This window comes from Ammospiza nelsoni, chromosome 20, assembly GCF_027579445.1.
Source record: "Ammospiza nelsoni isolate bAmmNel1 chromosome 20, bAmmNel1.pri, whole genome shotgun sequence".
Lineage (NCBI taxonomy): Eukaryota > Metazoa > Chordata > Aves > Passeriformes > Passerellidae > Ammospiza > Ammospiza nelsoni.
This window is the reverse complement of record NC_080652.1, coordinates 1961856-1988262: the sequence shown is the minus strand read 5'-3', so window position 1 is coordinate 1988262 and position 26407 is coordinate 1961856. Positions and strand designations below refer to the sequence as shown.

At 49.4% G+C, this 26407-nt stretch overlaps 1 protein-coding gene across 1 annotated transcript; it reads right to left on the bottom strand.

The window, feature by feature from the left end:
* Positions 1-973: 973 nt before the first annotated feature.
* Positions 974-26243, bottom strand: FKBP15 (FKBP prolyl isomerase family member 15). Its single transcript, XM_059486550.1, has 29 exons — positions 26118-26243; positions 24870-24979; positions 24519-24594; positions 23930-23999; positions 22418-22492; positions 21274-21372; positions 20741-20890; positions 19974-20042; positions 18923-19066; positions 18353-18498; positions 17366-17414; positions 16585-16704; positions 16275-16368; positions 15498-15601; positions 14778-14871; positions 13989-14098; positions 13184-13294; positions 12481-12575; positions 11786-11888; positions 8390-8561; positions 7469-7605; positions 6801-6956; positions 6240-6392; positions 5854-5946; positions 5348-5458; positions 4447-4554; positions 3577-4262; positions 3078-3177; positions 974-2449 (listed from the first exon to the last, which is right to left on the bottom strand). The coding sequence occupies exons 1-29, from the start codon at positions 26168-26170 to the stop codon at positions 2249-2251; spliced, it is 3789 nt and encodes a 1262-aa protein (XP_059342533.1). The 5' UTR covers positions 26171-26243; the 3' UTR covers positions 974-2248.
* Positions 26244-26407: the final 164 nt, after the last annotated feature.

Sequence of the window (26407 nt, the reverse complement as noted above, 5' to 3'; positions counted from 1 at the left end):
GGCCGAAGCTGTTCCAAGGCCACTCCAAGGCCTTTGCAGGGAGGAGAGAGCCCGGAGCGTGCCCGCAGAGCGAGGAGGCAGCCGGGGACGGGCTCCAGGATGAGACAGCCGGGAACGGGCTCGGCCCCTCAGACACACCAGACATTAAAGCCAGCCATGGGTCCAGCGCCGCGTCCGCAGCTTCTCTGTGAGTCCTTGAGCCTCGGCAGGCAGGGCAGGGGCTGAGCACCAGGATGGAGCGGGGGGGGGTCCTCTCCTTCCCGGCTCTCAACAAAGTTCTGGGCACGTCCTCAGCAAAGTTCTCTGCACTTCAGCCACCTCAGGCCGGAACTCAGGTGGGACCAGGGTCAGCCCCAGCACAGCCCCTCAGGCAGCATCGTCCTCCTGGGCCCTGGCACATCCCTCCTTCCCCGGGGCTGCTCTGCCTCTGGAAACCCAGAGCTGCCCCCTGCACCCCAGGCAGGTGCTCACGCAGGCACAGACAGGGTTAATTTCGATCCCGAGTCCAGGCCGGGGTGGGGAAGGGGGTGTGGTACCTGCTGGGCCCCAATGGGGTGTGGGGGAAACAAGTTTCAATCCCAACTCTCGCACCCCAATCCCTGCTCAGAGCTCCCAGGCACAGAGGAGCTGAACCCTTCTGCAGCCCCAGAGCAGCTCAGCAGGGACTGGGCTCTGCAAAGCCCCAGAGATGCCCAAGATCCCCTCCCCTAAAATGTGAGGGGAACCAGGCAAGTGCCCTCTGTGACCATCAAAGTTCTTTGTGCTCCAGCTTCTCAACCCAACCCAATCCAATGTGAGAGCCCAAGGAGCCACAACAGAAAGGGACCTTCTCTCCTTTCCCAGGAGAGGGCTTCAACAACAAGAACAGAGAACAGCTTCTAAATAAAATTATGCCCAATTTAAGTCAGAGCAAAGTCAGTTTTCAGGTGGTAGATGAAGCCAGACTAAAGTAAAGCCACTGCAAGCAAAAAAATCAGGTTTAATTGCACTTTATTGTCCAAGAAGTGAAATGCAAATCCCTCAGGGTGTCTATCTGTAATGGGGAATGAGAAGTGGAAGTTGTTATTATGAGCAATGATCACCCCTGGGACCCTGCATGGATGGGTCCAGAGGCCACATGAGGGGCATTGACACTCAGAGCAGCACAAGCACCCCCAAAATCCAGTTCCAAACACCCTCACACTGAGCACTGAGTGATGCCCAGGAAGGCCCAGCTCAGGTCACCCTGCACAGCAGCAGGGTGGCTGTCACAGGCTTTGGTCTCTGCCCCAATTTCAGCTGCATTTGGCAATTTGTGGTACTGAGGATGGGGCACATGGACCTGCCACACCCCCAACAGCAACAGCCAGTGTTCTTTTGGGTGTTTTCCTCCCAAGAAATAATCTTTAGGGGGACAGAGATCTGATTCCAGTCAGAGACTGTAAAGGCAGGTGTAGAAATGAAACCATAGAATTAGTAGAGTTAGTTTAAGTCCTTTGATTTTATGCAGGGGTTTATTGTAAAGACTTCTGGGGTGAAGTTGTGTTAGTACCCACGAATGGAGAATCAAAGTGCTGTGAGAGCCCCAGGCTGTTTGCCCAGCTCTGTCCTCACTCCTTTCCCCTCCTGGTCCCCTCAGAGTGCAGGGAGACCCCAGCCTGGCCAGCCCAGCCCCTCTGTACAGCCTGACTGGTGCTGGGATGGTCACACTTGAACAGCAGCACAGCCAAAGGCACGGGAGAGGGGCTGGGCTGTGGGGAAGGACTTGCCAACCACACAGCACAGCCCAGAGCTGGGGGGCTGCTCCCACAGGGAAACACAGCCAGCAAAAGCCTCCTCAGCTCTGGGCTCAGGAGGAGCTGAGCTGTGTCTGACACACAGCAGGGACTGAGCTCCTTGTACCATCACAGCTCCCAGGCCCAGCAGCAGAGCCCCCCTGAACCACCTCAGCCCTCACAGGAACACCTGACTGGGATTCCTGGGGGAACCTCCAGTGGCACATGGCTCAGACAGTGGGGAGAGGGTGCAGAGTCCCTGGGAGCCACCTGGGGACTGAGAAACATCCAAAGACTTCATCACTGGGGAAGGAGATTTTAGTCTGATTTTTGAACAGGGTGTTGCCACTGCAGGCTCCTGCCAGACTTGCTCTGCTGAAGCTCTTCACCAAGTTCCTATTTGCAAAAGGTTTGAGATTAATGAATCCAGGGCTCAGGGGAGGGGGACAGGGGGTGGCTCCTGCACTCAGCCCAAGCCCAGAGCGTTCGGCAGCTCAGCGTGACACGTCTGAGCACGCACTGGTGGAGGAAGAGCCCTCTGCTGCCAGGTCCCCTGCACAACCACGAGTGGCAGAGGAGCCCCCTGCTGCCAGGTCACCTGCACACCCACGAGTGGCCGAAGAGCCCCCTGCTGCCAGGTCATCTTCATCATCATCACCGAAGAGCGGCAGGGGAGGGGGACGCCCCTTCATGCTCTGCAAGGCACACCAGAGGGAAACTGCTCAGCCCCAGCAGCTTCCTGGCATTTCCTTATCACCACACAAACTGCTCTGCAATCTCGGCCAGCTCTAAGGAGAGCTGGGAACAAGAAGCCTCATTACCCAAGTTTTTATTTCTCATGTGATGGTTTGCTGTTTAGATTAGATAGCAGGAAAAAATTCTTGATGGGAAGGAATGTAAAGCATTGGCACAGGCTGCTCAGGGCAGTATGGAGTCACCAGCCCTGGCAGTGTTCAAAAAGTGGGTTGATGTGGTACTTGAGGACATGGTTCAATGGTGAATGGTGCTACATGGATGGCTGGACTTGATGATCTTAAAGGTCTTTGCAACCTTGAGGATTCTGTGGGTTTATGATTCCAGGCTAAAAAGGACTGGAGAGGGGCCAAATACTAAAAGCCTTCAATTAACCTGGCAAGTCCCACTGATTTCATGCCAACAGAGTCTGTCACCACTGCCTCAGCCAAGCCAGCCCCTCCCAGCTCAGTCACCCACCCCAGATACTCCTGATTTACACAGGGAATGCATGGGGAACCCTGGGCTCAGCCAGGCCCCCACTGCCACAGGGAGGATGTTACAGATCAGAGCAAACACCCAAATACATACCACCACCATATCAATATCCTCCTCTTCCTCCTCCTCCTCGGGAACCTCACGCTCCAGTGGTTCAGGAGATGCTGTTTCAAAGTTGTCATCCTCAAAGAGGCTGCAAGGAGATAAAGAATGAGCAGCTGGCTCTCAGAGGATGGCATTTGCTTTTACAAGTTCTGTTGCTGAGAGATGGCAAAGCTTTGGCATGGAGGGAAGCCTTTGTGGCAGGTACTGCTCAGCAGTGCAGGGCAACTCTGGGCCCTGGCAGGCACCAGGGTCACTGCAGAGGAACTGCACACCCCCTGGGAATGTTCTCCACTGCCTCCAGCAGACAGCAGGCTGCTCTGGGGCTGCTCCCAGTGCAGTGTGCCCTGGGCAGCCTGGTCTGTGCCACCCAGTGCCAGCCCCATGAGGGGGCTGCAGCCCCAGCCTGTGCTGTCCTGCAGCAGGGACACACCTGGGCCAGCTGCTGTCCCAGCCCCAGCTGACCCTGGCACCCAGCACCCCCTCTCACCTGGAATTTGTGTGCCTGGGATTGGAGCCCAGTTCCTGAGATCCTGCAGCTTTTCCCAGGACAGCTGAGCCTGGCTCTGCTCTGCTGGACACTGAAGCAGGTTCCTGCTCAGAGTCAGCTCCATCCCATGGGTCTGTGCCATTCTCCTCCTCCCCATTAAAGGGAGGAGGTTCTAAACCTCCCCCAGCCTCCTCTGCCTTCTGCTCCACAGCTGGAGGTGCTGCCTCATCCCCCTCTCCTGGCTTGGCTCCTGGAACAGAAGGCACAGCAGAGGGATCCTGTTCTGGGCCAGCCCTCCTGATGGGAACACTGTCCAGCCCAGGAACAGGCTGTCCTGCAAGCACAGGCTCCTTCTCAGCATCCAGGCTGGAACCAGCTGTGCAAGGCAGATGCTCCTCCTGAACCTTCTCTTCCTCTGCCACCCCACTGCTGAGTGTCTCCTCAGGAGCTCTGGGCCCAGCAGGGTGAGGAGCAGCCTGGCCTGGCTGCAGGGAGCCTCTGGTCACTCCCCCAGGGTCAGCTGGGGCTGCAGGGCTCTGTGCTGGGCTGTGCTGCAGGGCCTCTCTGTGCTCAGTCCTTGCTCCAGGTGATCCCTCCTGTCTCCCTGCTCCTGTGCCACATTCCTCATTTTCACTGCCACGCTCTGGTTTCTCCTGCTGCCTGTTGAGCAGCTGCAATGTCACAGTCTGGAAAAGGGAGTAGAGAGAACACAATTACACCCTAAATACAAACCATCCCAGATCCCTGAATCACCTCCTCCTACCAGGCTGCTCTGCCACCCACAACAAATCCTCCTTCAGTTATTTCAGTCTCACAGCACAGATGGGAGGTTTCAGCCCAAGGCTCTCTCTCCTCTCACCACTGCCATACCTTGATAGTGTTCATGACCACCCCCAGGACTGTCCTGCCACTGTACATCTCATCCAGCTCAAATTCACCCCGAAGAGACTGAAATACACCGTTCATGATCTTCTTTACCTGCAAAACAGCATGACAGGAAACAGAGATACAACTCATTAGCATGTGAAGCACTCAACACCAGGCACTTCTCCAAGGGAAGGAACAATAAATCTAAACACACACAGGTAGTTTTTCAAATAATTGACTTTCCAAACCAGAAATCCCTCACCACATCAGGCCACCTTAACCCAGACCACTCTATGTGACCCAAACTTATCCCCCCAAACTGAGGCAGGCTGCACAAAGCCAAGGCAGACTTGCACTTCTTTCTTATTTAAATTTTTAAATCTAAGCCTCAAATGTAGAGTTTTAATAAGAAATATAATCTAGGCAACAAAGTGGGCTGCAGGAAGATGGAGTAAGGCTTTACAAGGGATGGAGAGACAGGACTCAGGGAATGGCTCCCACTGCCAGAGGGCAGGGATGGATGGGAGATTGGGAATTGTTCCCTGGCAGGGTGGGCAGGCCCTGGCACAGGGTGCCCAGAGCAGCTGTGGCTGCCCCTGGATCCCTGGCAGTGCCCAAGGCCAGGCTGGGCAGGGCTGGGAGGAATCTGGGACGGTGGGAGGTGTCCCTGCTCATGGGAGGGGATGGAATTGATGAGCATTAAGGTCTCCTCCAACCCAAACCATTCTGTGTGCCCATGACTCTAGGATAAGATCCCATCCTTTCTTCCTCTGTGGACTGTTACTACAAGCACAGTGCTCTGTGGAGAAAATGAACTTTTTCCTTCTTATGTCAGTTCAAAGAGAAATAATTCAAGGTAAATGCATTTGCTGAGGAAGGAGAAGTCCTGGAGGGTCCAGCTCACTTGCTCAGTGTAGTCTGCAGGGGAAGATCCATCCTGATCCTGGTGCAGCTCTCGGAGCCGTTCCTCATAGCGAGCCCTCAGTGCTCCCATGTCTGCCTGCAGGGCTGAGAACTGCCAGGGGAGAGAGAGAGAGGCACCCTCAGAGCTGCCCCCACAGCACAGCCCCACCCAGGGTCACCTGGCAAGGGCTGCAGTGAGGCACTAACTCTGAGAGGGGCTTTAAGCATGGCACAAAAGATTTGGCTGAAAGCAACAGCACCAAAATAAGGACAGCCAAGCCAGCCCTGGAGAGTCACAGTTGTGTCATCAGCTCCTCAAATGCCACCAAGAATAAGTGGGTGCAGCATCACTGAGATCCCAGTGAGATAAAGGCTGGGCCTGTTCTTATTTAAAATTATTCCTTCCCCACCATATTCTGGAACTCCCATCCTCATTATTCTGGACTATCCTGAGGTTGCTGTTCCCTGCACTCCAGTTCCCATCCAGCTGCTGTGTTATTCCTTTACCTTCTCTTGGATAGGCTCCAGCTCCTCCAAACGTTGCTGAGCCTCAGACAATTTTTGCTCCTCTGCTTTTTTCGAGTGTTTGAGAGCTGTGAGCTGAAACACAAGAAGCAGAGCAGGTCCAGCCCCTGGCAGTGTCACCCACTCCAAGCAGCCACTCAGGACAGTACAAGGAAGTGGAAGTTGTAGCTGTTGCTGCAGTTCAGCACTATCAGCACCTTGGCTCTCCCTCCACCATAATAAACCCAACCCAACCCCTGCACATAGCCAAGATCAAGCTCCACAACAGGCAGGGAGTTAAAGTCAAGCCCCAGTTCGGTGGGAGAAGACTGCTGGTTCCAGCTGCTGGTGTTTAGTGCCCATTACAGCAATGAAGAACAGATCTTTACCTTCTCTTCCAGCTGGGCCAGCTGGTGCTGCAGGGAGTCCCTCTGCTCACACAGCTCCTGGCACTGCCGGGCGTGCTGCTCCTTGGCTGAGGCCAGGGCACGCTCCCACTTGGCCTCACACTGGGACTCCAGCTCTGCCTGGATCACTGACAGCTGCCCAAGGTACAAGAGACCATCAGGAACACACACACAGATCTGTGTTTGCACAGGAGGTGAGAGCCAGGGCTGGACACCCACAGACAGAGTGCAGCCACCAGCTCACACCCACACCTCCCACTTCAGCTCCAGCCACAACCCCCCAGGCAGGCCAGATGATCTGGCTCAGATCTCAGACCTCTTGGCACAATTCTAAACAACCTTTCACTCCTCACAAGTCCCACATTCTTCTCTCTACTACAATCTCAATTTGGTGCCTCTCCTTTCCCCAGTTTGATACTAACCCAAGAATTCAAGCAGGCAATCCTTTCATTCTTCCCCTAGCTGAGCACTTTCACATTGTTTCCTACCTGAAGGCTCCCACAAGCCCTCCAGACCTGGAGCAGCAGCTCCCTGGGTCCCCACCTGCTCTGCTGCTGCCTGGTCAGTCGAGGTCCTGGCCTTTTTCAGGAGCTGCCTGAGCTTGTCCAGCTCCTGCTGGTACGACCTGCGAATCTCCTCCATCTCCTCCTCTGCCTGAGCTCTCTCTGACAGCGATTTCTTCTTCCTCTCTGCAAGATTCTGCAGCACAGAACATGACACACAACAGGCCAGACTGCACCAAAGCAGCTTTTCTCCCTCAGGCAGAAGGAAGTTCTTTGGACAGGGAACTTCATCATTTGAAATCAAGCTGAGGCTACCTCAGAGGTAAGGAAGGTTGACACATTACTGGGTAAGACATCAAATAAATAAATAAAAAAATTTTTAAAAAAGTAAATAAAAAATTAAATAAATAATAATGACTAATAAAATAAACAATAAGCAATAAGTAAATAATAAATCAAAAATAATAAAAATAGCAAAAAATATTCAATAGGTAAATAATTATTCAATTTAAATAAATAATAATTACTAATAAAAATAATAATCACTAAAATAATTTTTTAAAAATGAATTAACATAACCACAAAGGCTCCACCAACCTGTAGATGAGTTAAGATTTACTTAACATACATATTTAATAGCAAGAACCTTTGGGTTTTGGGTTAACCTTCAGTAAACAACTGAAACTGTGTTGCTGGCACTGGACATACCCTTTCCAGAGTCTCCTTTTCCACCCTCAGGTCTGCCAGCTCTTCCTCCAGTGCTGCAATTCTCATATCCAGCTGTTTGCGGCTCTGCTTCTCAGCCTTGAACCTGCTCTGAGTGTCCTGAGAGGCTTCCTGCAGCTCTGCAAACAAACCCCCATTTCCCTGTGAGCTTGGTGCAAACCCCACTGCAGGGGAGCACATTTTGGGGGCTGATGGGGAGGAACAGGGTCTCCTGCACAGTGCAGTCAGCAACTCCACTTGTGCCTGCAGTGGGGACTGGGCTTTATCAAGAGCAGCCTGTTCCAGTGCTTTGCAACCATTTCTGTGAAGACATTTTTCCCAATATGCAACCTAAATTCCCACTGGCACAGCCTGAGCTGTTCCCTCTCCTCCTCCTCTGTTCCCTGGGAGCAGAACCTGACCCTCCCAGCTGTCCCCTCCTGTCAGGAGCTGTGCAGAGCCACAAGGGCCCCCCTGAGCCTCCTCTGCTCCAGGCTGAGCCCCTGCCCAGCCTCTCCTGGGGCTCCAGCCCCTCAAGGTCCTTCTCATCACATGGAGTCCAGAAGTGACCCCAAGGTTGAGGGTGGGGCCACAGCAGTGCCCAGCACAGAGGAATGAATGAACACCTCATGTTTATCTCAGCTTTCCATCCTGTAGAGCAGCATCTCTGGCTGCTCTACAGGATGTTGGACAGAAAAGCCAAGAGATTGTTCTACAAAAGGCATCCCTGGAACAGGATGATTTTGTTTGTTGAGTCATCCCACTTTGCCTTCAGTGGTGACAAGGTTGCACATCCCTCAGATATTTCAATGCACCCATATCCTTCCATCCCCTGTGCCTGATCCTAGGGAAAGCAGGAATATACCCCAGAAGACAGGAAAAACTACAACTTATCAAAGAAAAGAGCCATGAAGGAGCTCCCACCTGCCACCTGTGCCTGCAGCTTGTTGAGCTCTGCCTCCTGTCTCTCTGCATCCTGCACAGCACAGGAGAGCTGCTTCCTCAGGTCCATCTCCTTCTTCTGGTGGGCAGTGAGCTCCAGCTGCAGCTGGGAAACCTGGGCTGTGGCAGCTGCCAGCTCCTCTGCAACTTTGGCCTGGAGCACAAAATGGAGCAGGAAAAGGGAGGAGGGAAGAAAAGGGATGTGTGAGGAAGCAGCAGAATTGTTCTCTCAGGAAGAGCTGGATATCAAGGACACATCTCCAGAGTGAGGAGGCAACAGTGACTCTTCTGCCATGTCAGTTTTGTCCAGGCTGACTAGAAGGCTGCACGAGGCCACCAACAACCTCACCACCATATCAGCTAAACCCAGTGAGTTTTTCTGAAAAGGTTAAATAGGTTTAAGCCTGGTACCAGTGCCTGGTGGCTCTGCTCAGTTTTCAGGCTATGAAAACATCTATTTGAGTAAAAAGTCTGGGCTCCCACATATAATTGTCTTCCATAAGCTTACAAATCACTGAAGAGCCACTTAAACACAGGCTGGTCCCAGCCAGGAGAGCAGCCTGTCCCCAGAGCACACAGCACGAGGTCACCTTGGCTGCCTATGGGCAAGGCTGGCATTTCCCAGCACAGCTCTCAGTCATTTGGGGACCTGTTTAGGTTTAGGATTGCTGAGAGTCAGTGATTCACCCAAAGCCAGGCACTAGCACAGCTTGTTAGACAACTTGTAAACAATGTTAGCAGAGGCTCAAGGCATCAAGACAGACACAAAGTCCCATTCCCAATCCTGCTGAGTGACACACAAACTTCAGAGGACGCTCTGCAAAGAGAATTTGCACAGGGAATCCCTAAACACCTTCCACACCTCTGCCTATTTTGAGATTCCCAACAGATTTTTCATATTCTTGAAACAGGTAAGGTCAGAAGAACTGGATTTTCTCTCTGCTTTATTCCCCTCAGAGAATTCCCTCCTCATGAGGGCCAACACCTTCTGGCACAGAAGAACTGCGAGCAAATTGTTCCAGCAATGGTGATGATGAGGATGTGCTGACCTGGAGGGCTGGGATACCACAGCACTCATTTTACAGAGGAGGCAGCATTTCACAGAGTGGCCAAAACCAGATCTGCTTTCCTCCTGTGCTTCCATAAATGTTCCCCTGCTACACTGACTCCTGGCTAAAACCAAACCCCATGGCACAGCTAAGGACACCTGAAGGTTATTTTAACCCTGGCCTCTGTCTTTAATGGCAAATAAAGAAAACAAAATGAGGAGATCCTGTGGCAGGAAGTGTTACAGAAGTTTCTACAGAGGATGCTTCAAGTCCACAGCTCAGCTCCAGCTTTCAGGAATCCTGGGGGGCCTGTACCTGCTCTGCCAGTGATCCTGCTCTCCATGGGGAGGGAACAAGCAGCAATGTGAGAGAACTCTTGGAAAAGGCTCCCTGAGAAAGAGGGGGCCAGTGGGGAGACACTGCCAGTTTCTAGCCCTTTTCCAGTGAGGGATCTGTGCTCACTCAAGCTGAGACAATTCTTTCCATGCCAATCAGTTTCTAGCTCAAGAGGAAGCTGGGCTGGCACTGCCTAGGGCACACCCATGTAGCAGCTACACAGTCACAGACACTGCCTCACCTGGTCCCAGCCCCGATCCACTGGCAGCATGTGCTGGGAAGAGAAAGCAGCAACAGGAAACAGGAAGGGTTAACAACACAGCTGGAAAGGCAGAGGCATTCATCAGCAGAAAAGCAAAATGCTTCATAACAGGAGCCTAAGGCATGCCAGAGAAACCTTTAAATTACTCCAAGGACTGTAAAAGCTTAGACAGGAAAAGGAGTGAAGCCTGATGTAAAAAGAGAGACACTAAAGGTGTCCTTAGCGTATGTCACACTGCAGAGCTGGGAGCAGTCCTGGCTGTGACCTGCACTGGAGAGGTGGGGAATTACTTATGGGTCACAAACCCTCACCTAAAGCTGTGACTTGCTCTGCCAGGGCCAAAGATCCACAACCTAAAGCAGTGAGTAACCAACACCTCTGTGACCCTGGGTACAACCAAATAAATGGTGAGTAAAGCTGTGTGTAAACAATGGGCAAACAGCTTCCAATCAATCCTCTTCCCATGGGAATCAGGGACTGCAGGCCCAGGGCAAGCTGGGTTAGACAAAGGGAAGAGGAAGGAACACCAGCCTTCATATTTACAGTCAGTACTCCCACAGAAGCAGGGGGAATCTCCCAGTGCAAGGCAGGGCTTTCCTGGCCTGAAGTCTGTTCATGGAACATCATCCCTGGGCACTGGCTGCTCAGCCAGGGGGTCCTGCTCAAGATGAGGCCCAGAAGACTCCTGAGGATCTTGTACTTCCAAAAGATGACTCCTCCCCAAGTTTCATTGTACCAGCAGGATGCTGTCCTCACTGAGGAGGGAATTAAATTTATTATTTCAGTCTGACTTATTCCTGGTTAGAATCTCTGACACTCCTACATACTGTGGGTCTGGGGTGGAAAAGCAGCTCCTTCCCTGCCTGCTCTCAGCACTATCAGCCCTTCCCTGCTCTACTCTTGACCACCCTTTGGAAAGCTGCAGTTCTGCTCAGCTTTAGGTGCACCAAGCTGTGGTTCTCACACAGAGGAAGCATTTGTCACCTCACATTTCAGCATTTGTCACCTCACATTTCAACTGCAGAGAGCCAGCTCAGCAGCAGAGCACAGAGCAAGACTGGACTTGGTGCAATTTAAGAAACCAATGCTTGAGAAAGCAGAGCAGGCACCATGCAATGGCAGAGCCAGAGCAGCACTCCTGGGCTAGGCTGGCCTGCAGGGATGGTTCAGGGTATGCAGCCATGCAGAAATGCATTTCACTGCTTTAAAAGCTATTTCCCAACAGCTCTTGTCATAAAAGCACAGAGTGTTACTGGGAGAAACAAACAGCTTCTGATTAGCATTAAAAAAAAAAAAAAAATCACAAAAGTGCAATGAAGAAACTCCAGTAGGAAATACATTTTTTCTTGTATCCATATTCACTCCGTGTTATATAAAAGGAATAAAACTCTTCTGCATCTATCAGTGCAACTAAATAACTGAAGTATTTCCAACTCAAAAGCCCTGAAAAGCCCTGTGATACAAAATTCCACAACACACTGGCCACATGTCTACACAGTTAACAATAAATCACACACTCTCCTACAAAGTAACAACATTAAAGTTATGACAGCATAAAATGGTTACATCTCTGTGATGCTTTGGTCATGAAAGCCATCAAAACATCCTTTTTTTTTTTTTTCCTCAAAACAAAATTCAGAACTGCAGCTGCCTTCTAAGAAAACTGCCTTGACTAACAAGGCCTCAGCTTGTTTTAATGCAGAACCCTGGCTTTGTTCATGGCACTGTTACCTTCTCCTGCTCTGCATGCAACACTCTTGCCTGTGTGCTCTCGTTTGTGGTCTGCAGGGAGTGGTTCCTCTGCTCCATCAGCAGGTTACTCTGCTCCACATACCTGTGAACAGGGAGACTCTGTGGGATTGCTGCAAGCACAGGGCCAGGAGCCAAGGGCTCACACAGAAAAGGAGACATCCCAAAGCACAGGAGGTCTGTGCTGAATTCATGACAAGTCCCAGACAATCTGATGTGCTGATCCCAGAGGGGTGGGAGGGCTGTGCTTGCACAACAGAGCTTTTATCACCTGGGGTAAGTCCTTCACCTCTCTGAAAATGTTTCATGTTCCAAGAGTTTTGGTAACTTGGTAGCACCTGAACTTCACAAAGGGCACCACAACCCCTACAATTTCTTCACCGCACTAAAAAGCCAGCAAAAATAAAGTAACTCCCAGAAACAGGGCAAGTGTGCTCACAGACACATGAGGGAAAAGAAAAAGGGATTTTGTTCCCCTTTTACACATTCATGTTTACTATAAACCAGAATTTTGGGTATAAGCCCTGCAGAGAAGGTGGGAGGAATACCACACTTTAAATACATTAGAAAAAAAAAATCAAAATATCAAAATATGGCTGTCTCCTAACAAATCCCCCTCAGTTATGCCCAAGTGTCAGCTGCAGAGTCTGGAATGCAGTGAGGCTCCCAGCCCTTACCTCTGGTTACGTTCAATCAACTCACTGATCTTCTCATTCTGCTCCTCAATCCGACTGCTCTTCTCAAAGATCTCCTGCTTCAGTCTCTCATTCTCCTAAAGCACAGCTCAGCATCAATATTCAGCTCACTCAGATTTCCTTGCAGCAGCTCCTAGACCTTTATTTGCACAGAGGCAGGACAGTGGTGAGGCTCATCCCTTCTGTGGGAGCAGCCCAGGGAGGCACCTGCCACATTCAGCAGAATCCTGGCACAGGACAGCGGCTGCCAAATCACATTCTGGAAATTATTGTGTCTGGTTGGCTTCTTTACCCACAAACCTCAAGTTTTTAAGGCTGCTGCTTAGGAAGGCTTCAAAGCATAAAATTAAATGGTGAATAGCAGAAGCAGGTGGTTTCTACAATGTGAACTTCAGCTGAAGGCTGGGGGCTAAATCCATAGTGGCTTGAGAAGCTGAACTTCTCCTACACAAACCTTTTGTCAAAGCCCATTAAATACCCACAACTCTGACTCAGAAAACACCCAAACCCCAAAATGCTGAGAGGAGCTTTTTGGAGGGGGAAAGAGGGATGGAAATCATTCTAAGTCTCATCCTCATTCTGACCACACAAAACCAGAAGCCATGGGAGGCTGGACATTTGCTCTCCTTAGGGATAAAGAGAGCCCCAGGTGCTGATGGCAGTGACAGCAGCTGCCCATGCTCACCTGGATGATGCGCTGGATGTTGCTCATGATCATGGAGGCCTCCATGGTGACAGAGGAGATGCCAGGCAGCAGGGAGCTGCTAGCACTGCTTTGCTTCTTCAGCTCCTCCACCTGCAGAGAGAAACCATTCTTAAGCCATTTGAAATCAATTTATGGGTGTAGGTGAGAGTCAGACATGTGCAAAGAGGCATTTCACTCTTCCTTCTGCTCAGCTGTAGGGAACAGGCACTGAATCAAGTGTGACACCTCCCAGAGGGCAGGGAATCCCCCAAGCTATGCACCACATGATATTCGAGACATTAAGGCAGCACTTTTCCCCAAGCCTAAGCTTTGTTTTTACACAGCAGCTGAACTGCTGCCACTTGAAGGTGTGATAATATTGGAATTTTACTCATTTACTGTATGCAGGCATTTAAATAGAGCCAACTGCTCTCAGCACACCTGGAGAGTAGAAATGTCCTGGGCAGCCAGGTGATCCATTTTACCCATCCCTGGGCAGCCAGGTGATCCAGTTTATCCATCTGATCCATTTGATCCATCCCTGGGCAGCCAGGTGATCCATTTTACCCAGGTGATCCATTTGATCCATACCTGGGCAGCCAGGTGATCCATTCTATCCATCTGATCCATTTTACCCATCCCTGGGCAGCCAGGTGATCCATTTTACCCATCTGATCCATTTTACCCATACCTGGGCAGCCAGGTGATCCATTTTACCCATACCTGGGCAGCCAGGTGATCCATTTTATCCATCTGATCCATACCTGGGCAGCCAGGTGATCCATTTTACCCATCTGATCCATACCTGGGCAGCCAGGTGATCCATTTTATCCACGACTTTGCTCACAGCCAGTCGGATTTCAGTGTTGTGCTGCCGAGCTTCTGTCATCAAAAAGGAAGTGACATCTCCAGGGGCTTGAAGGGAAAGGAGAGAATTTATAGTGACAAGGGGAAATACCTGCAGGGACACAGCAAAAGCTGGCTAGCATGAAGCCTGCCACCAGCTAAGCCCAGAAATTAAAAGGACATGGTATCTGGAAAATGAATAATGTAGGTATTTCCCAAATAAACTCAGGCAGGTTTGAGTACAGGAAATTCTTGAGCCATGTGACAGCTCAGCTCAACAGCAAAGCCCCCAGACACACCAGAGCAGCAGAGGGACAATCAGATCACAGCAGTGAAGGTCAGCTTCTGCAAAAACAGGCTCCAAGAAAGGCTCAGTTCACTCAAGACTTCACCAACTGGGATGACTTAATGGTTCTTTAAATGCCTTTGGTCCTTCCTAGGTTTTGCCTTTTCCAGTTCAATTCTCTCCCTGGCTGGTAGTTTTAATTATAACTGGAAGCACCATCTACCATTCCTTTAGTAATACCCAGCCCTAGGAAGACACAAATTCCAGCCCCTTTCACACTGCACAAAGCTCTCCAAGGTAAGAAAGAGGTGAGTGTTTATTGGGAAGTGCTTGCCCCTATTTGGTATTAAAAAATAAGTATTTGTGAAACAGCAGAGTGGTACCACAACCATAAATCATCATCACCAGCTGTTTATGCAGGAGCTGCAGCCCTCTGAGAAGCAGATACCCTTTAAAACATACCTTGGTAAGGAGCAGGATACATCTGACCCACAGGCTGCAGTTGAGAGGCAGATGCAGCAGTTTGGGGGTAAGCAAATGCCACTCCTGGATATGCCTGGCAGGACAAGTTCAAGAGGTTAGAATGTTTTGCTGTTTCCCCATGTCCTCACAGTTTCATATTTTTTGAAGCCCAAGAGCAAGGATGATGTTTGGAAAGAAAAAAATCCAAGAATTAAGGAGTGTGAAAGTCAAAATACACAGGAGTCATTGTGAAAGGAAAATAACACTTCTTTTGAGGGTTAGTTCCCACCTTCACTCAAATTTCAGCAAAACTGTCATCCTATATTTGTGAGAGTCAGATCAGCATGTGAACAGCTCCCTCTGATGTTAATTTGAACACAAGGTTATTTCCTTAAAAAGGCTCAAAAAGCACAGCACAATTTCAGTGCAACTTTACTGCCCATTGCTGAGGAACTTGAAAGTTTTATTAGTATCCACTACAAAACCAGGTATTAACAAAGCCTGGTTCATCCTTAGTTTAAGAACCCATCACAAACACAAAATAAGCCCTTTTGGAATAAATTTTAAGAGGCATATGGTAAAAACCTGAGAATGCCCAAGAGTCACAGGAAACAGCCTGGAATTCTCACCCTTATTTTGAAATCCTTGCTCCCAGCAATGGAGAAGACTCAGGAGAAAGGACAGAAGTGCCAATGTTCTCCTTGATTTCATTTTTAGTACCTGAAAGCCTTGTGCTCCTCCAGGCAGAGCTGAATGGGGCTGGATCGTTGCAGGAATTAAAGCAGCAGAAGATACTGAAGGTGCAGCACCAGATGCTTGAGGTACTGAAAGGGAAGAAATAAATTCAGCAATGCTCAATAAAACAGCTCAAAAGAATTTAATTCACACAGTGTGAAATGGCAAAAAAAAAAAAACAAAACATCAACAACCAAACCACTGAACAGACAAAAGTTTAACAAAAGCCTGTCTGCAACCTTGTGAAAATTAAATCCAGACAAGCAAATGATAATGGGTCAAGAAAAGAGTAACTTTCACAGAATCCCACTTCTGGCTCCACTTAAACAACCTCTTTTCATTCAAACAGGGAGAGCTCTGAAGTTCACTGACACAAGGTGTGACTCAGAGGGCTGCTCAGCTGACCAGCAGCTGATGTGACCATTCCATGATGGGAAGGCACATCCAGCCCCATGCTGCCCTTCCTTCACTTGGATTTCCATCATTCCTACAAGTACTGCTCACTGGGAGAGGATTTGTAACATTCCATTTACAATCCCATAGCCAATCTCAGTGCCCAGTGACAGGACAGCTCAGGCTCTTCCTCAAGCACAGGACCACAAGGAAGAAACACTCCAAGGATTCTCTTGTGCTCCAGTGGCTCATGGATCAGCAAGCGTTATCAGAAGCTTCCAGCTGATATTTCAGCTCCTGGAAGGAATCCTCTGTTCCCCCAGCCCCCCTGGAGTGGAAAGGGAGGGCAGCAGCTCCCCAGCACGTTACCTTGTGTGGACACTGTGGGCAGCACTGCCTGGGCTGGCTGGGAGGGTCTGGTTGAAGCCACTGGTTGTGTTGTCCCTCTCAGAGTATTGGGATCCTAAAAATATTTCTGCATGTTACAAGAAACACCAAAGAACAAGGCCCAAGGTCACTTGAGACAAGGTGCTACCCCAGGAACCCAAGTGGGACCTTTCTGTCACAGAACCAGAGCACATTTCCCTGGACAAGGGCAGAGCCACTGCTCCAGGTCCCACTTCAAGCAACCCCCAGTGCAGGAAAAGGAGTGAAGGAGTCACCCTGCTGTGGCTGATACCTCTATTTCTGAGTCACTGGAGTCCAGCTGGCTCCCTGCTGTCCCAGCAAGGAAAGGCAGCATGGGCTGTCCCATTTTGGCCATCCGAGAAATCAGCTTTGCCTTTGCCACATCTGGGTTCTAAAAGAAACATTTAGTTACTCTCCCTTTGTCTCAGCCCAGGCTTTTGGGGTATTACAAACACTTCTAAATCTCAGACTGAATTTCGACTCAATTTTTCAATGGCTGTGTGAAAATCTGGTCTTCAAGCACCAGGATTGTTAATCTGGCTTGTTTTATACATCCTCTTTCTGGGATGACAGTGCTGTCACTACAGAGGAAAATCTATCCCTGCACAAAACACCAACAAGAAAACGTGTGAGCTCAGGAAGCTGCTCAGCAGCTTTTTCTGCCTGGAGGCACAAAGTCTTCTCATGCAGCTCTATAAACTTACCCTGAATATCCCAATGCCTTTGTTATCTATTTTAAATTTATCCATTTATCTTGAAAGACAACCAGCCTTGTGAGCATCCACATGGTCAAAGTCACTTTCATTTAAGAGTAGGAACTGGGGCTGGGGGTCTTCAGGTCCTGGTAATCACAGAATCAGAAAGGCTGGAAAAAACCTTTAAGGTAATGGAGTCCAACCATTAATTCCTACAAAATCAAGGCCCTAGGCTGCTCTAAGGTGAACATTTCAATGTCTTGCATGATGCTCACTTTATCTTTAGCAGTACCCAATGCTTAAAGTGCAAATAAACTTCTCTACTCAGGCTTCAAGTCAGGAGAAGGCAGCACTTACTGCAAGCTGCTCACTGATGGAGTTGGACTTGGCCCGGACAGCTGGCTCCCTGCAAAGCCAACAGGAGGGGAGATCAGCCAGGAGCAATTCAGGAGCCAACACTCTGGATTTATAAACACTGTTAAATACACCTCTCCCTAGGGAAGCTGCTTTCTCACACCATGAGCATTTCCTTTAGCCCACACTTCTGGAACAGTCTTTGCAGTGTTATCTGTAGATAAGCTCAGGACACCACTGTGGCCCCTTGGAACAGCTGATTATAGCAAGATAATTTTGTTGATTGCTTTAACAACCAGGTTCTGGTATAAATAATTTTAACCAAGTTCAATGAACTACTTATGGCAACAAGAGCAGCACTTGGACTCCCTAAAAAGGGTGACTGACCCCTTTAATTTCAGGAACAGAACATAGAATTATTAAGGTTGGAAAATACATCTAAGGTTGAGTCACCAACCACTAACCCAGCCCCAGCATGTTCAGCACTAAACCCCATCCCCAAGTGCCACATTTGCATTCTTTGAACACCTCCAGGGATGTTAGCTCCACCCTGGGCAACCTGTGCCAATGCCTGACCATTCTATCAGTGGAGGTTTTCCTAATATCCACCATAAACCTCTCCTGGAGTAACTTAAGAGGTGATTTCCTCTCCCCAGTAAATTACCTGAGAAAAGAACCCAACCCCACCTGGCTACACCCTCTTTTCAGGGAGTTGTGGAGACTGAGAAGGTCCAAACTGATGCCAATGATATCAGCTGAGACAGCTGCTAGAGCAGCACCCACACAGCTCAATCCCACTGGATCTCAGGAATGCTGGAATGATTTCCTTCACTTTGGAAGTCAGCACTCAGGCAGAAAATTCCAGCAAGTCCTGTTAGCAAGCTCTGCTCTGCCACATGGAAGGCACTGAGCTGGCACAGGGACCCCACATTTGCCAAATGATGTATCAGCATTAACACAGAAAGCTGTTCAGGCCATGCTGCCTCTTACCCAGGCTTTGGAGGGATGGTGGAGGGAGGCACTAAAGCAGAGTCTGAGGAGAAGCCATCTGAGCTGGGAACTGGAGAAGGTGCAGGAGAATCCCTTGAACTGACACTCAGCCCATCTGAACCAGAGCTCTCCTTTGCCAGCTTCACCTTAAAAAGCATGAAGTAAAAAAAAAAGATTTATGTTTTCTGGGTTCCTGTAAAAATTGCCATCAATTTATTTGTGATGCCACTGCCTGTGGAGCTCCTGCACTTCAAGGAAAAGCAGCCAATTGATTCAGAGCTGGGGAAGCTGAGTCTTTGCATCCTCTCATTCCTCCCACAATATTCTGTTTTCCCAAGTGACTCACAAATAAGACAGCTAAAAGATCCCAAGACAGTTACAACAGACTAACAGCCTTGAGGGATTTTCTGGGTTTAGGGCTCTTTTTTGGGTTTGCTTGTTTGAATTAAAGATACACATCTTGCTGAGGTTTCTAACAGCTTCTGAGCTGGAGTTCTCACACCACCAGCAGGCTGCCCCCTTGCAGACACAAAGCAGATGGAAACCAAACACGTGGCAGGAAACACTCACCCTCCTGAGCTCCACCTCAAACACCAGAGTGGAGTCTGGGGGCACTCGAGCAGCCACGCCCTGAGCCCCATAGGCCCAGGCTGGAGGAATGATGAGGAACCTTCGCCCTCCTTTCTTCATGCCCAGCATTCCTTCTTCCCAGCCCTTTGGTGTGCACAGGCAACAGAAGAGAGAGCAACATTTAAATCAGTGACATTATTTACCTCACAGGTTCCAAAACATATAGAGATTCTTGCAAAATCCTGTTTCTTTCTAATGTGCAGCACTAAACCTTTGTCTTGCCACAAATCCTGGCAGCCAGTTGTAAATCCTAGTGTTAACTTGAGAGTAAAGATGCAGCTGCAGCACACAGTGGCAAACTCACTCAGTATTCTGGGGAAGAACTAGACTCCGAAGAGATCTGAATTGTTCTGGTTAGACTTACAAGGCAACCAAAGAATATAGCTGTAATGAGGGACATGAAGTCAGAGCAATGCAAACTGCCCAAGAGATGCCAGCACTGAACAGGATGGCTCAAACAGCCAGGCAAAATTAGTAAGAACAGGATAAAACAAAGTAGACAAATAGCACACCTTCAATAAAAGCTAACTTGTAACAGGTCATACTTGAATTATACAGGATTATACAGGTCATACATGAATTACTCAGGTCATGGAAGTGACCTTAACAAAAGCATCTCTGACTCAAACCCTGATTTTATGGGATAGCATAAGGGAGTATCACAACACCTGGATGAAAAATTGTTTCCTTTAGAAATAGGGTTCCCCAAGAACAAGGGAATGGATGAAATGACTTCTAGGAAAAACAAAGACAATAAAACCCCAGCTCCTGAAAACAGAAGTTTCCTTTTTACCAAAGAGGACAACTCCTGTCCAACACTGATGTTGAAAAGGAGACTGGGCTCTATTGTGCAAAGCTTGAGTGAGTCACTGTCACAGAATGTTTGCCAATAAATGAAGCAGAAACAGCAAGTATGAATCCTGAACAAGATCTGCAGTAATTCAAAGCTCTGAGACTTGAATTATTGCGATGAAAGCGCCAGAAGTTGTACCTTGATGACCTTTCCAGAGCCCAGCTTCAGCCGCAGCAGCTTGTCTTTGTTAACATTAGAGTCAAACACCTGAGAGTTGAACAAGAACACAAAACACATGGATTTCCCAACTGCTTCAAGATTCTGAATGCTGCTTTACACATTCCATAAACTCCTAGAACCTCTGGCTAAATGCTATTTCCCATGCCACTGCTACCAAAATTAATTCCCAGCCATAAGAGAGAGCTTTAGTCCATTTCCTGAAGTACAATTTCATGAAGTGAATGATAACTGGAGACTCAGACTTGCTTTAGGACAGGGCTGGGTCAAGCAAAGCACAGCATTAAATATTCATGTGTGAGAGTGCCCACAGAAGTTTTAAAGCATTTCAAACACTTTCCCCTGAACATAACAGAATAATAGAAATGTTAAGGTTGGAAAAGCCCTCTAAGATTACCAAGGCCAACCATTCCCTCAGCGCTGCCCTGTTCACCACCACACCATGTCTCAAGCACCACATCCAGATATTTTTTGAGCACTTCCAGGGATGTGACTCCACTGCTGCCCTGGGCAGCCTGTGCCAATGCTCAACAACCCTTTCAGTGAGGAACATTTTCTGTAATATGCCAGAATCCCTTGATATTCTATAGGCAGTACAGATGACCCCACTTACAGTGCCCCAAATGCCCAGAGTACACTTTAACATCAACCCCAGTACTATGGTGGATGAGCAGGCTCCTGCCAGGACTGTCCCACTCAGCAGTGGGAGGTGGCAGAGCTGTCCTTACCTGTCCAAGGCCGTTGTTCTGGAACAGCCATCCTGTATAGGCAACCTCCAGGGAGTCTCCTCCTTCCACCCCCTGCCCTTCTCCCAGGAGGAGATCCTGGCAGAGGACTGAGTCCAGGGCTGGAGAGCTGTTGCACTTGGCAATGCACACCTGCAGAGGGAAAGCCTGGCAGTGTCTCTGGCCTTTCATGACAAGTCCCACTCATCAATCTGATGCATTCCTTGCTGTGCTGATCCAGCCCACATTAGAAATGCACTCCCAGAAACACACAAATCTCCTTGTGCTGAATGAACACCCTCTGCTCTACAGAACCATTGATATGCAGCACTTGGGAATCCTGAGAAGCAAGAGGAGCAACAGGCTCCCAGCCTCACAGAGATTTGTTTTAATGAACAAAACTCAGGGCAGGCTGCTCTTGGATCTGTCTCCATCACAGTTATGCACTCAAAGCTGAACTCCAGTGAAAACAAAGCTTGATTTACCCCTGCTGTAAAGCACCATCAGAACTGGCTGGCCCAGAGGGGAGCAGTTACCTGCTTACTGAAATCCACTGCTGCCTTTTCTGACTCAAACATGATGGACCAGTTCTGCCTCTGATCATCATAGAATGTGCTGTAATTGTTGGGCTGAACCTGTGGGAGAGCAAATCAGCTCCATCTTAGACATTAAATGAACTCAAAACCCACATCCAAAAGAAGCTTAAAAATAAGAGCTACTGAAATAAGGCAGGAAGAACACTGCTGTTTACTGCCCAAGTTCAAAATTAGCCTTTATTTATGTGCTCTTTATCATGGAAGAATTATTATAACTCAAATATGTGAGCAAATATTAAGTGCTGCCTACATGCTGCAGTTCACACATGAAGGTGAAAGATTTCAGAACCTCCCTTGAAGCCTGGTTCTTTGATATGTACTGAGAATTTTTAAGTGAGAGTAATTTACATGTCATAGTTTATTGTATTTAGGCTTCCAGAATCAGCTGGAGAAATCACTTCCTCCTCACTTCTAAACCCATGTATCAGAAGTGACTATAAAACCCATTAATTTTTCAAGAATGTGCTTATAAAAAACTAGAGAGCAAGGTCTAAGCTGGGACAGAAATTGCATTGTTTTAGAGTGAAATTTCTATCTCTCATACAAAGAAATTTGATGCCATCTGATGACAAGCTAAGAACAGTAAACCATCACATCAATTTTCTGTAAAACTGGCAGAAACCAACTTCCTGAGAGATTCCATTTTAGAGCTCACAATCTCCAGATTGTTCTCAACAGCAGGAAAATGCTGAGTGTAAATTTTCTGAGAGAAAACATTTCCTTGCTGTCATTTCCTTCTGCTTACTCACTTGTGTTCTCTCAGACACAACTCCAAATTCTCAGCAAAAGGAATTTTGCTGGTTTTATCCAGGGCTGCAACCCCCAAACATCTCTGTGAGCACAGGTAATAATTTACCTCCTACAGGAACCTTGGTTTGGAAATCTCCTGAGGAGGTGTCAGCCAAAGGGAACTGTCACAGCCTCTTGTGCAATACATGAGGGGAGCAGTCACACTGGGACACCTCCTGCTCTGTCACTCACATGTTTGATCTCAAAGGTTACAAGCCAAAGCTTAAGGAAGAATTTTAGAGCCAAACTTGTGTTTGGTGTGATCAAAAAAGGCTTTTCCAAGCCAGAGTCTCACCGTGAGCACAAAGCCTGGGTGGATCCTTGCAGAGGTGATCTGCTGCTGCTGGCTGATGTAAAGGAGGATCCTGTACTGGATTCCACAAGGAATGACACAAGGAAAAAGAAGAAAAACAGGAGCTCAAAACCTCTCCAATTCTAAGGTGCTTTGTCACACACAGAGCCTAAGGCTCAGTATTTATTTGTCAAGTATATCACAGCAAAAATACTTCATACAGTTCTGTGACACTTATTAAAACTGATTTATTCTCAAGGGTTTTATTCAGCTGCAGCAACCAAGCAAGCAAAACTCATTGTTTTATAATAAACAACGTGCTTTAACTAATCCCACATTTTTCACAGTTACAGTGGAAAAAGAGGGTGCACTAACCCTTCCAGACACAGAACTCACCACACATGGCATCAAACCATCAGAGTCATTTAAGTTGGAAGAGACTGAATGATCCAAGATCACCCCCCCAGCCCTGCCAAGGTCACCACTGACCCATGTCCCCCAGTGCCACATCCACAGGGCTTTTAAACCCCTCCAGGGATGGGGACCCCACCACTGCCCTGGGCAGCTGTGCCAGGCCCTGACCACCCTTTTGGGAAAGGCAATTTCCCTCAAGAGGTTTGTGTGTGAAATCTTTTATCTTTGCATCAACCTATTGACACAACACACTGAGTTGGAAGGAGTTTTCCAAGTACTAAACAACACAGATATGAGATTTATTGACATATTTGGCTCTACTAAACATAATTATTATGGAAATGTGTTTCCCTTTGTGCACCTGCACTGCACACAGCTCAGTGGTGAGCTGGGAGTGACCCAGTGACTGCTCCCAGCTGGATGTGAGACCACACAGGCAGCCTGAGGAAAGCCGGTTCAGCTTTCTCTTGCACTGCCTGTCCCCCCCAGAACAACAGCTCAACACTTCCCACATCACTGACTCAGGAATTCAGTCACCAAACTAAGATTTATTTTGTTCTTGCCGAAGAAGCAACTTAGTGAGACATGAATGAGGACTTGGGGGACATGAAACATCCCAAATACCAACACCAGGGAGGGGTGAGAGTTTTCAAAGTAGGTTTCAAACACACCAAGTTACTGGGCACCTCAGTTCTCTGTTCTTCAAGGAACACTTGGGAAAAAAAGATGCTTTTGATACTAAATGAACAAAACTTAAGCAAAGCATCTCTGTACTGCTGGACAGAACTTTCCTTTATACCCATTTCCATGTGTACAAATGCATGATCCAGCTGTAAAAGACATTCTGAATAAATACCAAAATGACTGCCAGAAACACTGCAAACTATTTCAGGCACGAGTTGTAAGAGATCTTACAAACTCTCAGACTGCAGGAAAGAAAGATGTCACCATGGTGGATGGCTGAGCCCCAGGAAAACCCAGGGGGCAGAAAGGCAGCAGGAGAACAACACCAAAAGCAAAACACCTGAGAGCTCACCAAAACACCATCTCACAGCAGTGAGCCCTCAGCAGGGCAGAGCTAGGGAAGGAAGTGTCTCTCACCTCTTTGGTGGTGTGGTTCCCCACTACAGCTGCTCCATACTTGCCTTGCTTCAAGTACTGCCCATTTGTACTGGAAGATAAGGGAGACATTCAGCGGCACAACTGCCCCAAAATCAGAATTCTTTAGAGTTCAGATCCCTTTTCCCAGGTATAAAATGTCAGGCAGTCTTGCTTAGCTTAGGGACATTCCTGCTTGCCCTCAGGCAAGAGCACACATCGTGGAGTGAGCTGAAAACTCCTCTCACAGATCCCGGGCAGAAATGTTTCTCCATCAAACAGTTTTAGTGCTCTCACTCTGCTCATGCCTCAATTCTCAAGTGCATGAGCCACAGGCATCTGACAGAGCAGGATCCCAGCCCAGCAGCCAGGACAGAGCTCCCAGGCACAGCCAGACCCAGAGCTCGCTCTTTACCTCAGAACTGCCCCACCAGAGCTGCAGCACAGCAACTGAAACTGCTCTTGAGCAGCAACTTCAGTGCCTTGCAGCATTCCCACCATGCAGAAAGGGCTGAAAACCAGTGTCTCTTCCCATTTATGCAGGAATGCTCCCCTCTGGGATCAGGGACAGGCTGCAGCAGCAGTCACTTACTATCGATAGGCGAGCACGGCCGTGGCCGCCAGCACCGAGGGGGCTCCCGAGGCTGCCGGGGCCTTCTGGGGCTGCCCTGTGGGGACAGAGAGCAGGGACAGCTCTCAGAGGCACAGCACGGGCTGGGGACACCAGCACAGCATGCTCCTGCCCGCCGGGAGAAACAACTCCAGTGGGAATTACAGAGAAATAAAAACTTGAGTTCCAAATCACCCAGGTGCAGGAGGAAAACACCCCAAGGACAGCTCAGGGAATTGTTTGCTCTGCTGCTCCTCACGAGGGTTTTCCCCCCACACACACACACACATGTGCTGCTGAGTGTGCTCCCCATGCTCAAGCCCAGCTACTCACCAGCTGCTGTCTGACCCTTCTTGGGCTGCTTTGGTGCAGTGAACTGGAAGAAATCATTTCCCTGGCTTGAGACTGTTTGATCCAGGCCAAAGAGAGAGGCTAATCTGGCTCTAGAAAGGGAAATAAAACCATTAAACCTTATTTAACAGGGCACTATACATAATGCACACCCTTAACTAGAAGTTTGATCAAATACAAAGTGTTTGGCATCACTTTGGGGCTGCAGGTTAAGTTGCTTTATGCTAATTAACCATTTAATTTTGAATAGGCAGAACTTGTATATGAAGATGCTGGGAAAGTAGCTAAGTTATGTTTCATTTCCTCAAAAATCAACTGAAGGTGTAAGAACTGAAACTACACAAAAAAATAGAAGTTACTTTGAAGCAATGACTAGAACTAGCTTGACATAAAATAGCTGATTCTTACAATAGCCAAAATAATCAGTGACAGAGAAACCACCATTCACCTCCTGGAGTTTTTTGTCTTTAACTGTCCAGGAAACAGATTCTCCCATTAAGTTTTAAAATGGCAGAAGCTCTCCCAGCTACGGGCAGCGGGTTTAATGCTGGAGGTTCCGTCAGGACACGTTGTTTGCAATTTCACTGCTTCAAGGCCAGTTCTACTCAATCTATTGCTGATATCACGGGGCAAGGGAATAAAAAAACCAAAAGATGACACCACTGCCAGTGAATGTCCTTTAAAAAAATAACTAAACTTCCTATAGAGAGGATTAGTTTATAAGAGAAGCTCCTGGAAGGGTGTGTGGAGTGGAACTGCAGCTCTTGGAGCAGGAACAAGTCAGCGATCCAGACCCGGGATGTGCCGCACACAGCCCCGACCCGGGGGGGGTCCCGGGAGGAGCCAGCCCCGGGCACGGCCCCGGAGCGGCTCCGCCAGCACTGCCCGCCGCTCCTCGCTAAACTGCGAACACCGAGCGCTCTGCCCCGGGAGCCCGGAGCGGCTCCGCCTCCCCCTGCGGGAGGGTCCCCGAGCCCAGCGGGGTCTCAACCCCCAGAGCCCGCCCCGGGCGCAGCCGGACCCGTCCCGGGCTGCCCGTACGGCGCTCCCGCAGCGGGTCAGGAGCCTCGGTCACAGGAGGGCAGCCCCGGCCCGGCTGCACAGAGGACGGCCGGCCTGCCCGCCCTCACGGCCGCGGGCCTTCACCGGGGCCACGGCCCCGCGGCCTGTCCGAGCCGCCGCGCCCACCTGGCGGCGGGGAGGGAGTCCCGCCGCGCCCCCGGCGCTCACCCGCTGGCCGGGGACAGGAAATCGGCGTCGTCCTCCTCGGCCGCCGCGAACATGGCCAGCGAGCGCCGGGGCGGGAACGGGCGGGCGGCGGCGGCGCTTTACGGCCGGCGGCACCGGCACGGGCGGGGCGGGGCTTGGGCGGGACGTCACAGGGGGCGGGGCCTCATCAACGCAGCGCGGGGCGGAGGCGTGGCTTAACAGCACCGAGGGGCGTGGCTTGTATCATACGTCATCGGCGGAGTTTTGATGGACACCCGGAAAGGGGCGGGGCTCCGTGGGCACGGCCGAGG

Bases quoted from the DNA above. Each gene is read 5' to 3' on its own strand.
- FKBP15 (XM_059486550.1), bottom strand. From the start codon at position 26,170: ATGTTCGCGGCGGCCGAGGAGGACGACGCCGATTTCCTGTCCCCGGCC. The intron at 24,000-24,518 runs GTAAGTGACTGC...CTTATCTTCCAG, and splicing joins GCCGTGCTCGCCTATCGATA to TACAAATGGGCAGTACTTGA. The intron at 5,459-5,853 runs GTAAAGGAATAA...CTCCCCTGGCAG, and splicing joins TGGAGCCTATCCAAGAGAAG to TTCTCAGCCCTGCAGGCAGA.